General features: G+C 37.6%; 1 protein-coding gene across 2 annotated transcripts in view; it reads right to left on the reverse strand.

Annotated features, from left to right (window-relative positions):
- The window catches only part of NTNG1 (netrin G1), a gene marked incomplete at both ends in the record, with an annotated part of 325294 nt that overhangs the window by 47733 nt on the left and 262627 nt on the right, over positions 1 to 14934 (reverse strand). Inside the window, 2 exons of one of the 2 annotated variants that reach the window (XM_082661458.1) lie at positions 3197 to 3331; positions 8834 to 9001. In XM_082661458.1, the coding sequence (XP_082517584.1) occupies positions 3197 to 3331; positions 8834 to 9001 (303 nt within the window). The remainder of the gene's footprint in view (positions 1 to 3196; positions 3332 to 8833; positions 9002 to 14934) is intronic. The other variant, XM_082661459.1, reaches the window with a different exon arrangement.

The following is a 14934-nucleotide window of genomic DNA, read 5'->3' on the forward strand; positions in this document are numbered from 1 at the left end:
GACCGGACACTATAAAACTCTTAGTGAAAAACATAGGAAGAACACTCTTTGACATAAATTACAGCAAGAGCTTTTTTGATCCACCTCCTAGAGTAATGGAAATAAAAACAAAAATAAAGAAATGGGACCTAATGAAACTTCAAAGCTTTTGCACAGCAAAGGAAACCATAAACAAGATGAAAAGACAACCCTCAGAATGGGAGAAAAGATTTGCAAGTGAAGCAACTGACAAAGGATTAATCTCCAAAACATACAAGCAGCTTATGCAGCTCAATATCAAAAAAACAAATAACCCAATCCAAAAATGGGCAGAAGACCTAAACAGACATTTCTCCAAAGGAGACATACAGATGGCCAAGAAGCACATGAAAAGCTGCTCAACATCACTAATTATTAGAGAAATGCAAATGAAAACTACAATGAGGTATCACCTCACACCAGTTAGAATGGGCATCATCAGAAAATCTACAAACAACAAATGCTGGAGAGGGTGTGGGGAAAAGGGAACCCTCTTTCACTGTTGGTGGGAATGTGAATTGATACAGCCACTGTGGAGAACAGTATGGAGTTTCCTTAAAAAACTAAAAATAGAATTACCATTTGACCCAGCAATCCTACTATTGCGTGTATACACAGAGAAAACCATAATTCAAAAAGACACATGCACCCCAGTGTTCACTGCAGCACTATTTACAATAGCCAGGTCATGAAGCAACCTAAATGCCCATTGACAGACAAATGGATAAAGAAGTTGTTGTACATACATACAACGGAATATTACTCAGCCATAAAAAGGAACGAAATTGGGTCATTTGTTGCGACGTGGATGGATCTAGAGACTGTCATACAGAGTGAAGTAAGTCAGAAAGAAAAAAATAAATATTGCATATTAATGCATCTATGTGGAACCTAGAAAAATGGTACAGATGAACCAGTTTGCAGGGCAGAAACTGAGACACATATGTAGAGAAGAAACGTATGGACACTAAGGGGGGAAAGCGGCGGGGGCGTGGTGGTGGTGGTGTGATGAATTGGGCGATTGGGAGTGACATGTATACACTGATGTGGATAAAACTGATGAGTAGTAAGAACCTGTTGTATAAAATAAATAAATAAAATAAAATTCAAAAATTAAAAAAATAAGTAAAGAAACACTCAAGAGGATAAAGCTCCTATAATCTCACTGATCTACATACCAAGGATGTAAGGTGCTGGAGCTGAGGCATGGAGGGTTTTGTACACCATACAGCCTTTGTGTGGTAGAGCCCTGCTTAAATCCAGTCTTCCAATGCCAGAAGGAAAAATTTGAGGACATTACATTTTTTATAATACTCCAGGAAATTAACACAGAAAAATCAAGTTAGGCCCTTTTTTGGCATACATTTCCTCTAAGGCTTGATTAATTTTCCTCTCCAATGTCTTTCGCTGATTACACTTCAGGAACCCATTCATTAGGTCCTGTTGCATCAGGTAGTTTACATGAGACTTTCCCTTTGAGAAGGTGTGCCTTCATTATAAAGTCTCCTCATTCCTTATGCTTTGACTCTTGTTGCTGATTTCGGCCCTTCCTTTGTCTCTCCTTCTCTCCTCCTGACTGTCAGCCTTCTTTGGGCCTCTACATCTAGATGTTCCAGGACTGATGACTTATCCTCTGAGTCCTGGCTCCTCACATTGTATCTGGGATCCCAAACTCATTCAGACCCTTCAGGTGCTTTCTGGGAACCTACAGTGTGTACAACGTTAAAACCACGGCCTTATCCAGAGCTTATGTGCAGAAGTGCTGCCTGACTTCTCACTATTTGACGCTTTTAATGATTCTCCAGCATGGCTGGAGATGCTCATCCTCTAGCTTCTAGATCCTATCCTAACCTTGGCCTGCTCAATGCCAAATCTCTCAATTATCACCATAGTTCACCGCTGCCCATGGCATTAGTATGGCAGTAAATTTCACTTTGGCTTTATAATATGTAGAAATGTAGCCTTCAGATAACTATACATTCCATAAATAGCAGATAAAATATTCTGTACATCCCTGGTAGAAACCTGCTTTAGATAGTTCCTGCATACTGACGATTTTTCAAGTGAAAAGTAAGCAAAAAACCTCTAGAGCTGTGCTGTCCAATATGGTAGACATATGTGTCTATTAAGCCTTGCAGTAGGGCTAGTTCTAATTGAGAGTTCTGTAAGCATTAAACATCTGATTTCAAGGACTATGAGAAATGTAAAATATATCCTTAACAACTTTAACATTAATTCTATGTTGAAATGATAATATTTCAGGGTTTTTTTTGGATAAAAGAAGTTATTAAAATCCACTTCTATTTATTTTTACTTTTTTAATGTGGATAACAATACATTTAAAGTTACACGTGTGGCTTGCATGGTTTTGTATTGGACTGCGCTCTCCAGAGGCTTTGCCTGGTGGCTTTTTAATATTAGTAAGCTGACTGTGTACAGATAGAGGAAAGTTAATGCAGAATTAAAATGCAAAAATGGTTATGAATGACAGAAGGAAGCTTCTGCTCAGATTTTAAAATTTCTCTTCCCTGAATACACCAACATGCCACCTGCCTTGACAAGCTTTTAAGAACGCCTGATAATCCTCAGAGAAATGAGGTTGAACCAAATGGCATCTGTCTAAGGCTCACTGCATGGTGCCTAACCTCAGAGGCTTAAAATCAATATTGATTTTCATCATTTATTTTATCCTGGCATTTAAATATCCCTTAGATTTATTACCTTTAGGTTTTTGGTTCAGATTCAGTGATGGGTATGATACAAGGGTGGTAATAAGTTATGCAGATATCATTTAATTTATGAACTCTGGAGCTCCAGGGTAGTTCAAGAAATATATTAACCACATACACATCACCCTTCATTTTGCGGTAAGGATTTCTAAGCTGGGTCCCTATTGTGCCACTTAATTTATGGTCTGGCCAGGTACATGGATCTGCATACAGTATGTCAGTGTAAGTTTCTCCAGCCATCAGAGGGGACAAGGGTGGGCTTCAAAGGAGCCAGCTGGATAGCTGATGGATTGCTCTCTCTCCTATACATAGGCTGAGGCATTATGTAGTTTTTAAAGCTTGTCAGCGGTTTGGGCCTTTTTCTGCTCTGAGAAGCTGCACGCACCGGCCTAGACAAGCAGGATCAGCCATGCTGCAGCAGGCAGAGGACAGCTCCCAGAGTTACTTACGTTGACAGCCGTAGTGCCAGGAATTTCCCGGCAGACACTCATCACACTTAGGCCCTGTTGTTCCAGTCTTACACTCACAAAATCCTGAGCCATTACAACGATCATGGACTGAGCCCAAAGGGTTACAATAACACTCTGTAGAAACAAGACAACACACAGGCTGGAGACAAGTCCGCATGGCTTATAAGTTATCAACACAGGAGTGTTGCTTACTTAAATACATCACTTAAAGAAAGATGTCCACTAATGAAATGCTTTGGCAAATATGGCTATTTCAGGTCCATTTATTTATTTGCTCAGCCTTCCATGATATCATTTTTATGTTATGGGAGGAAGTCAACTGAAAACCTCCAAGGAAATAAGACATCATGCTCTTCACTGGTAACAGATCGTAATGGAGGTTCCATTTGTTAGGGCATTTTTAGATGGTTTAATGAATGCAATGAGAATCCTTTATATATCCTTTATATATCAAGGATAAATCAATATGCCATCAGTGTAAAATCTGTTTTAAATTATTCAAATGAGCTTATCGGTTACACTCAAAATTTGAGAACTGCTGAACATTGTTAAAGTGGAATATGAACGCACTTTGTTCATTCAAAGTCAGTTTTACTATATGATTTGGGATGGTGCTTTATATATATATTTATACAATGTTGTGATGAGCCTTTAGATATTGTATCTGCTACGCATGTTAAGTTAGTATAGCTTTTATGCAACCTAGGTTAACAATCATGAAAGAAAAATGAATTTTGTAATCCTAGATAAATTTCAACATAGGCATAATTTGAGACTTGTATCATTATAATGTCTATGGACAGAACAATATAACTTTGTGTAATAAACAGTAAACAGAATAATTTCTTGATTCCTCACACATTATTATGCAGAATATTTTTACTTCTGAAGCTCTGTTTTTCTTAAAGGCTGAATCAGAAATAAGAATTCCTTAGGCTTCCATTAGCTTGAAAGGTAACAGCAGCTAGTTTCCAGCTTTTGGAATTTGTAGGCCAAAGTTACTTTTTTTGTAATCCCACTGTATAATACTGGGCAAGTTATTACGCCCCTCTGTCTCTTGATTTCCTTTATTTTAAAATGGTCCCATTAAGAGGTTTTCATGTCAAAAAACCAAATAAAATCACACCAAGCAACTAACCAAGCAACCAACTGTGAGAAACCCTGAGAATTTTAGTTTAATAACTTTAAGTTTAGCATCTTAGATTGGCAATGGAGATTCAGGGTTTACTGTTAAATAGAGAGATCCAGAGGTTTGGTTCTGTTTTTGTCATAGGGACTAATCATATAATTTCTTCAAAGAATGTGGAGTACCTTAGAATCATTTATTTCATGTTGAGTAAGTCAATTTTGAAGTTCAGCATCCTTAAGACACAAACGTTTGTATGACTAAGAGTAACATACATAGGTAAAAATAAAACCAAATAAAGTCTAAAATGCTCTCTCCTTGTCTGGACTGATTTGCACTTAATAATTGGAGTTTTATTTTAAATTGGCATTTTCTATTTTAATGTGTGTATATACAGCAGTTGTTTAAAACATTTTTAAATAGCAATTTTGTTGTGGCTTTAAAAATACACACACACACACACTATAAGTATATACCTATAGCAAAACTACTATAATATGTTTCTTACTATTTAGTGTATAAAGTGTATAAGTTGACAATGAATCACCAACATTTCATAAGCCAGGGAGTACAGTTACATCTGGCCAATATGAATTCACATACTGTGCTAGTCAATTAGCCCGTAACAACTGATTAATAAAAGGTTTTAGATGTAAAAAAAAAGTAAACAAAATTTTTAGAAATGTGGAACATCTAAACCATGGTACATCTCAGTGGTTGTCATACAAAAGGTGGTAAGTGTAATGTTAGTCAGGAAAATAAGTGACAAGGAGAGGTGGGGTCTACACTCCACATTACATACAAATAATTTAGTTTAAAAAATATCATTTCTGGAACGACAGTCAATGGTAGATGTTGGGGTGATGAGGATGGCCTTGGAGAATTATATTTTATTCCATGAAACTAGGAAGAATATACAGGACTGTTAGACTAAAAAACAACATGAAATACTTTTGGAAGTCTGATTAAAAAGTTATACTACAATTGATTTATAAGTATTAGAAGTGTCTTATGTTTGCTTTGTTTTACAGAAGGTACCTCTGATTACCTGATCTTGGGTTTCCAGGGGAATGAAAACAATAATACATCATAATTGGAGATATGTTTAGTAGCAGCTGCTGAGCCCTGCATTTCATTCAGATGTCAAACTTGTTATCAGGGATTATTAGCAGTGATTACCCAAGGTCACAAGCCACATATCCTCTAGCTTCCTGCTTAATGTTTGAGCTTATATGAAATGGAAGCATGCAAGGATGTTATCTTCATGAAATTGCTGCATCATACAGGCTAATTACATGCATCTTCGGAAACATGGCTGGCTTGGAATTTGTATGAAAATGGGTAAATTTACCAGGAATCACAAAGCAGCGATCACTGTGACAACATGGAGTAGCGTGCATTTTATATTTGCCATAATATAAAATGATGCAAATAGTTTAAGACATCTATTTCAACACAGTCAACATTTTGTCAAAGATATGTGCTGTTCCCTCATAGCCAGGGTGGTGGATTTCATTGCCAATTGTTAAAGAAATGGCAAAGTGCCTTTTTTCCCCTTAAGTTTAGAGACGGCTTAGATGAAGTTCAAATTTTCAGGGATTAGTGCCTAATTCTGTGAAAGTGAATTCGGTAAATATCCATTCATTTTCATTAGTGCTTTCTATACAAAATGGCATTAAAATTAACTCAATTACTTGAGGTGCATCCTCTCAAATTTAATTCTCAGTCCTGCTGCAAGCCCTTTGGGGAACTTAAATGTAAAAAATAGAGAATAGGTTGGTGCTGCCCCATAGGGAAAACCTTGGTAATGGAGCCACAGGCTTCCAATGGCCTTCAGAGAGCACACCTCATCCTCAGTCTCATGCCCAGGCAGCCTGACAGCTCTGCCCTTGGCCCCTCCAGTGGGAAAAGTGGAAGCTATAACTCTTTTAGGAAACTTTCGTACGCTTATAGAGACTAAAGACAAAAGATAGACCGGATGTAGCATATACCAGCTAGCCAAATTTTTCAGTTCATTCTTTAAAAACAATTTTACCCCTTAGGAAAAGAGCAACAATTTAAGGAATTTTGGTATGTGGAGGTATACTGTAGCTAATTTTAATGCTATCTAAAAATACTCATCTTTGTGTTTACCTATATCCACTTGGTTTGAAGAGCACAAAATACTGAATAGGGATATGTTTACCTCAATAATATAAAATCCTCTCCAAGATTTATAACTTTAATTAACAAAGTTTCTAGAAAGGGAGAAAAGAACTGTGTTTGATTTTTTTAAGTAGAAATAAATACAAGAATGTATATTAAACTTTCCATTCATCTGTATTTTACATGATTTAAAAGACAAAAGCTGAATGGCAACTTCTTGTCTGTGGATAATCAAATATGGATTTATAACAGAACTATGACTCTTAGAATTAGACAGGAATTGTGGATTTTGTAGTTCATAGATTACTTTAGAACTGGAAAAGGGGAGGAATTCATTAGAATAGAATACTCTGAGTAAAATATATTGGGATATTGTTAAGTTACCTGCTATGAGAAATTTTATGGAATAAAATCTTTTCTTTTAAGGTCTTTTTCTTTGATTTATTGAAAATAATATGAAATTGATATTGCAAAACATTTACATCTTATTGTAATGTTTTGTATTTTGAAAAACTGATTAGCTTTTATTCCTGTGTTCCTATTTATTTTACCTTTCCACTTGTTAACATATTTATAGTATGACATTTATATATTTTTACAAATGACATTCAGCAAAATGTAACTGCATTCAAAATTCAGACAGCTATGTGCCTTTTGGTTTTTATTAATATTCTCAAATCTTTGTAACCCAAATGTTATAAAGGCAATTGAACTTCTGTTCACAAGCTCATAGTGGAATTGCTGCTGTCATCCTAAAAACATACCATAAGTAAAAGTCTGACAAGCTTAGCTTTGCTAATTGTGTCAGGGTAGTTGGGAGAAAGCGTTCAAAAGCTTTGAAGTCAGAAAACTAACTCTTTACTAAAGCTGTATGATTTGGGTCAATTTGCCTTACTTTTTCTCAACTAGAAAATAGGGGAAATTATCAGTGGAGTACTTACCACCATGGTTTTGTTAATGAGGATTAAGTAAAAACAAAACAAACAAACAAACAAAAAACATACTTGCAAGTCAGTTCACAGTTTACCAAGTGTTTCCTGTGCATCCCATATGACACCAATTTGACCAGGAGTTTTCAACGACTTACCTAAGGCACACAGCTATTAAATAGCAAACTGGGACTTGAACCCAGCTCTCCAGCCTCTAAGTCCAGGGATTTCTCCACTAATTCACAAATAATAAGGAAGCACTTTGAAAAATAGAACATACTATAGACATAAACAGTATTATAAAAACTTGGCCCATTTTAACTGAAAAAACTTGTCCAGCTATTTTAAATGACACTTGGCAAATAACTATATAACCTTGACAATCCAATCAGAAAACAATGATCCCAGAATTACAGATTGATTTGATTTCTTTTTTGATGAAAAGATCACCTTTCATTTTTCAGCTTGTGTATTCAATCTAGTCTTTATGTGAAAAAATCTACCTTTAACATTGGTTGCCTATATATTACCTATTGGTATGGTAACAGATACATATGTACCCTTCACCATTTTGAATATATGCACTTCTTCAAAGTACATTACGAAGTGAAATTCCATTTCTTATTTCTTATGTTTCATCAGCTCCCTTTCTTAAAGATAGGTTCTACTACGCAAAAGGTAGGAGAAGCTCTTTTGGATGTGAAGGGCACCTGGTTCTCTCCAGTTGACATGATCAGTCATCACAGGGGGTGGAAAGAATGCTCAACGGAATCCTGTGGCCCCAGTTTTCCAGGGCTCATGTACTTTGGAAGCTAAGAGAATTAATTGCCTTGAATAGTTTTGAAAAATTGCTTCTCCTTTTGAGGGCTATAGGAAAATTCAGTAAGTGGAATTTCATTACTATGGATGGAAAAGCCAGGCAAACTTCTACATTACCAATTGCTAGTGGCTTTCAATTCCAAATGGGAATATTTTAAATCAATATTAGTTAATTACCAATTATTTACAAAAGTTTGTGTCCTAATCTCGTATCTATAATTAAAAACCTTATAAAGAGTTTACATTTTGAAAGTTGAGTGTACAACTTAAGACTTTAAGATCAGGTTGAAATGACCAGGTGTTAAGATTTCATGCAAAAAAAAAGAAAAACAAAAAGAGAATTACTTCATCTCTTAAACATGACTTTTCAGCTCATCATCTTTAAAGCAACAATTAGACAAGGATTCAAAATACATCCCCCAACTATGATTTCAATCTGCACAAGTGAATTCTTTAAGTCTACCACAAGGACGTTTTCTCCATTGAGAAAGTTCATTCTGGCTCAGCTGTGGTGCAAATCACCAGCCTCTCCACCTTAAATAGCTCCCCATCTCGTGAAAGGCACAGAACAATAGCTGAAATTATAATGGAACTGACCTATGCACACATTCTCATCGTCCAGCTGTGCAGAAGCATTTCTGAAGTAGCCCAGCCTGCATAACTCACAGTGCTGCCCTCTAGTGTTGTGTTTACAGCTCACGCAAATGACTGTATTTAGCAGATCGATATAACTGCATCGATTGGAGTGGCCGAAGCATTCACAATCTTGCAAGGAAGAACAGAAATGTATACAGAGTGTATACAGTCGCAGAATAACAGCACACTACATGCTTGGATAAAATGAGAAGTGGAGAAAAGATGGCGGAATGGCATTACATGTATGTGATTCCACATGACACATGGTGACCGCAGGTGGTTGTGACTGGCATGGAAGTAGCATCTGTTTCAGGCAGGAGAGAAAGATTGGACATTCAGAACATGATCGGAGAGTGTTAATTCTTGGCAGACAATATGAACAGAAGCATTTGCAGGTGTACACCTTTTAAAATTTGGGAAGACTCTGTTTCCATTGATGCAAAAGTCTAATTTTTGCACATTGAAAACTTCACTGTCTTTGCATCACTCCCCTCATTTTCTCTTCATATTTGCAATCTTAAAAAAGAAGGAAGGATGAATGTAGGCATCTAAGGCCTGAGTCTGCCATCACCCATGACTCCTTCATTTAGAGTCTTACTATCATTTGTATCAAGACAGTAACTCAGTCAGAGTTTCACAGAAGAAATCATGGCAAATTTAAGAGGGATCTAGACAATTAGACAACTCTTTTTGTTTTTTTCCAAATGGTAAGAGGAGAAGATGACTTCTGTAAGCCTTTCATCAGGCCAAATCTGCATGTTTGCTTATGTGAGAGAGAGAATACAAAAAACGGGGAGATTATTGGTATGAAAAAAGTGCTCTTAAGATTTCCTTTTCTTGCAAGTTTCAAGCTAAGTCTGCTACAAAAGAAGAGTCAGGCAGCTACTGTACCCTCAGATTGCTTTTCCTTTGTCTCCCCAAAATGTTGGAGGAGGCTCTGAGGCTTAGGGGTGATGGTGATAAGAACTAGACAAGGAGACATAGGGAAGAGTGGAGAGTGACTAGATTGTCTTTCTTTTGCACCTCAACCAAAGCAAGTCATTAATCTAATTCAACCTTTTTTTTCTTTTTTCTTTTTTTTTTTTGCGGTACTTGGGCCTCTCACTGCTGTGGCCTCTCCCGTTGCGGAGCACAGGCTTCGGACGCGCAGGCTCAGGGGCCATGGCTCATGGGCCCAGCCGCTCTGCGGCATGCGGGATCTTCCCGGACCGGGGCACGAACCCGTGTGCCCTGCATCGGCAGGCGGACTCTCAACGACTGTGCCACCAGGGAAGCCCTAATTCAACCTTTTTAAAAGAAGTAAAAACAAAGCCTCTATTGGTACAATAGTTACTAAATCAGACAGAAAAAAAATGTGTGAGAAGTAACTAGGTGGGGAATCTGTTTCATCTCCTCAAAATATGGGGGTAGGCCTAACTCACATTTGTAAGAAAGGTCAATTATGAAACTGCAAACCTTGTTTGCCTAAAAATATCCCTCTCATTAATGTCTGGCTTTTATTTTATCCCACCAGGAAGCCAAACACAGTCACTATTTGAGCTAATTTATTCATTCATTCAATAAATAATACATTCAGTTGGTCTATGTGTCAGGCACTATGTGAGGTACTGAGTTCTTCTTTTGGCATAGATTAAAATTTTGGAAGCACTGCATTTGATGACCAGAGTAAAAATGAGTAAGTGTTGTCAAAATTAAAAAGGAATTATTAATCTTTTATTAATAAAATTAATAAAAGATAATTAATATCTTTTTTTTTCTATTGGGTTGGCCAGAAAGTTCATTTGGGTTTTTCTATAAGATGTTACAGAGAAACCCAAACGAACTTTTTGGCTAACCCAATAAATTAACATACTGACACTCATCAGAACAGTGTGGATTCATTCATATGAGAGCCAGTTACTACAGTAGAGAGCTGAGGTCAAGGTCCCAACAGAATGAAATCAAATTTGGATAGAAGCAGAGGAGGACACCGGAAATGGTGGAGTGGAAGACACCCAGGAATAGGGTTAGCACCTTGGAGTCCCCAGATGCTTAAAAGAAAGGCAAGAAGAATGGGAGGTTCCTGAAGGCAAGCTCCTTCCTCTACAGGAGGCTAGCTTTGTCATGGTGTGCATGTATGCTAGGGCTGGGGAGTGGGAGTGGGAGTGGGGAGTCGGAGGAACCAGCGGGAGAAGGAGAGTTCTGGAAGAAGGAGGCCATATGGGAGATGGGGTAAGAAAATCCCACAAAAATTTTGTAGTTAAGGCATGCCAAATTAATAATAGCAACAAGAAAAATAATAGAATTACATATCACCAAATTAAATTCTCTTAGAAAACAAGCACTTCATCCCCATACATTCTATCTCCCTGAGTTCAACCTTGTTTACGCTGGCATTTCTGACTACCTAGGAAACCTAAAGGGCCTCTCCAACCTTCCTTAGTTGAGGGTTTGGAACAGGGAGAATCTTTCTGGCCTGGAGTCACCTCAGAGTAGTAGTTGCAGGGAGGAGACCCATGTCCCAAATCTAATTGTTTCCCAAGGACTTCTTCAGAGCTGCCTGGAATTCTGGAGGCGTGGGCGCACACACCCTGTCCTCAGGCTCTCCCTCTCTAGAAGAGGCTCCTAAGTGGTTACTGTTGTTCACATAACCTCATCCTAGGTTGATTCTTGGTGTACCTAATATAATTAATCCAGATTTTTTCAAAAGAATCTTTTGAAAATCATCCTAGGAACTTTTCAGAACCACATAGAAGTAAGTCCTCATTGTCAAGAAGTTTGTTTAGTGGGTAAGACAAACATGTGCTCAGATAACTAGAAAAAAAAGAGGACGTGCTTAAAAACAAAACCAAAAACAGAGACACAAAGTGATATAAGGAGAAATTCATTTCACTTGAGGAGAATTAGGAAAAACTAAGTTAAAACTAAATCTTCCATGAGGGCCAGCAAGGTTTATTTAACAAAAAAAAAAAAAAACAAAAAAAAAAAAAGGAGGAAATGAGCATTTCCAGTGAAAGGAATAGAGTGTGCAAAGACATGACATTGGGAAATGGGAGAGAACAGGGCTGGAGAAGTTTCATAACATGGTTCCTTTGTAGATAAGATCTACCCAGTAGCCAATACTATTGGAAGTATTGAATGGTTCCTTTGTGGATAAGATCCACCCAATGCTGAGCTTCATCTGACAAAGCTTTATTCACCAAAAAATGTGTCTGTAGACATCCAAGTTCAATCAAGACCCAATCCATGAATCTCTGTAGACACTGTTACCTATTCTTTGAATTTAATGAATTTAATGAATAGTATGCATTTCTGTGACATTCACTATTTGTTTCTGGGTTTTGTTTGAAAATCAATTTATTAATTTTGATAGGAGAGTTAAATAATATAAATTCTATAAATAATTATATACAAAACCATACACAGCTTAACACTCAATATCACAAACTTCTTCCAGAAGATAAGTGGTTACTTTAAATGTCTTATAACCTAAGAAATGAGCTAATAGTAACTTTATTTCTTTAAAACTTCTAAGACTCTTCTGAGACTTTGATAAAGCTGTCTTCTCTGGCCATGGTGTATTTGAGAATATAAAATGATAAAAAGATCTTTGAAAGTGATTTGAAACACATGAGAGCACTATATAAATGCAAGACATTTCAGATGTAATTATTAGACTGCTGTATTATTTTTCAGTTTTCTGTTAATTTCCCACTCTTTAGGAACTGTTCTTTCCACATAGGCCCAGAATTCATGAATGATCATTAATGATAGAGTTAGAGCTGCACTAACTTATTAAGATCCTGAAGGGATGATATTAATAGTTCAATAATTCTTTGATCCCCTAATTCACTGACCTACCATTTCCTCCTTTCCCTTTTTACAAAATATAGAGTTCATGGTCCATTCTTACAATCACTTCCTTTTATATGCTCTCATCTCCCTCACCCCCAACCCCCCCGCCCCCAATTACAGTCTCCTGGGAAAATGTGATCCTGGTTAAATCCAACTCTCCACTTCTCCATGCCTATACCCCAGCAGCTAAATGTGGCTGCAGTTTTTTTCCAACTATTTTGAAACAAGTCTCACTTTAAATTCATGACCATAAACTTCAATGGGGCCCTCAGGGCATTCTGGCAACCCTTCCTGAACCAGGAGGCTTTTGGGCCACCACTCTGTCTTGGTTTACCTCCTTCCCCACCTACCATTGCTTCTTCCTCTCTTCTGCTTTCTGTTGTATCTTCTCAAATGACTCAGGGCTTAGCCCTTGGACCTCTTGGCTCTTTAGGCTCACTAAGAACCAGGGTTTTTTACCCAACCTCATGACTACATAAATCATCAATATGCTGACCTTTCCAAAATAGTTATTTCCAGCCTGGACCAACTTCCCAGTTAGTGAGCCTTCATCCAGACTGATATATTCAACTGTCTTCTTAATGTCTCCACTTGGACATTTAATAGATATCTCAACTTTAACATGTTCAAAACTGACCTCATAGGTTACCTTCCCAAGCCTGCCACTTACATGGGCAGCTGGATCTGTCTTGGTAAATGACAACTCTATTCCTCCAATTGCTTAGGTCAAAATTCCTGGAGTTGCTCTTGACACCAATCTTTTTCTCATCCCGCTCTACCCACGCCCCCAATCAATCAGTCAGCAGATCCTCTTGACTACACGTTTAAAATACATTCTAAATCTCACCACCTCTCACCATCTCATCTTTAGTTAAGGGCACTTGGATTATTGTTGTTGTCCTCAAACTGCTTCCCTGGCTTCCACCCTTGTGATAGTCTCCTCCACACAGCAGTCAGAGTGACTCTTTTAAAACTTAAATTAGGTCACGACATCCTTTTGCCCATAATCCTAATGGCTTCCTGCCTCATTCAGAATAAAAGGCAGAGTTTGAATTCATTCATTCCCAATTGATCTGGGCTCATTGCTATCACTCTCCTCCTCACTCGCTGTACAATACTTTCATGTTGCTCTGCAAACATGCCAAGCACTTCCCCAGGGCCTTTGCATTTGCTGTTACTTCTGTCTGGCCTACTCCTCCCCCAGACTTCCCTATGACTTGCTTCCTCACTTTGTTTTTAGGTCCTGCTCAAAGAAAATGCTGTGACTACTCTATCTGAAATAACAGCTCCTGACCCAAACGCATTAATCCCCCCTCCCACATTTACTAATCCTGTTTAATTTTTTTGTAGAACCTAGAGTATCTGAAGACTAAATTAAAAAAAAAATTTCTCCCCTATACTTTGAGTGTAAATAAATGTGTGCAGACTGTGTCCATTTTGTTCACAGATGTAAACAGAACTCAAAATACTAAGCATTCAAAAAATGTTGTCCAATGAATGAATCGATGTCAACGAATCAGTGATGATCCTGAGGCATCTTACTTTGGGAAACAAAGGAAGACACAGAGGAAAGTTATTTTTAAATTCATTCCTCCACCATTCAAATTCTGTAAGAGTCTGGCTATACCTTAAATATTAAAGAGTTGAGAAAAACAACAGCCATACATCACACTATAACTGAGTTATTAAATATTTTAGCTGAAAATTGACTATATGTCTATGCAGATTAGTTTAGTTAGGAAAAAGGAGATTTCCAAAAATTGCCATGGTTTTATATACTTTTGCAATCTCAAATCACACTGTAGGCTATATTTTATTTTTCAGACAAGTTTTAATTACTGTTGTGCAAACAAGCTAACGGGGTCCTCTAAAACACATTTTCATGGTGTAGCATGGCATGCGTTGGCAATGCATATTTATTGAGGACCACCTTATACCAGGGGACAACTTGAACGAGGTCCAGTCTTAAGCGAGAATCATAGCCCTAGACCAACGAGCCACGTTGGACCATGAAGCCCAGTCCTGAAGAGTCCAGTGCAGAGTTTCTCAACCTCAGCACTACTGACATCTTAGGCCAAATAATCCGTGGTTTTTCCCATATGTTGTAGGATATTCAGAAGCATTCCTGGCCTCTACCCACTAGAAGCAGTAGCAACTCCCAAGCTGTGACAACCAAAATTTCCCTGGGGGAGCAAAATCCCCCATCTGATGTATATGACATCATACAA

The sequence above is a fragment of the Grampus griseus genome (assembly GCF_964374135.1).
Source record: "Grampus griseus genome assembly, chromosome: 1".
Taxonomy (NCBI): domain Eukaryota; kingdom Metazoa; phylum Chordata; class Mammalia; order Artiodactyla; family Delphinidae; genus Grampus; species Grampus griseus.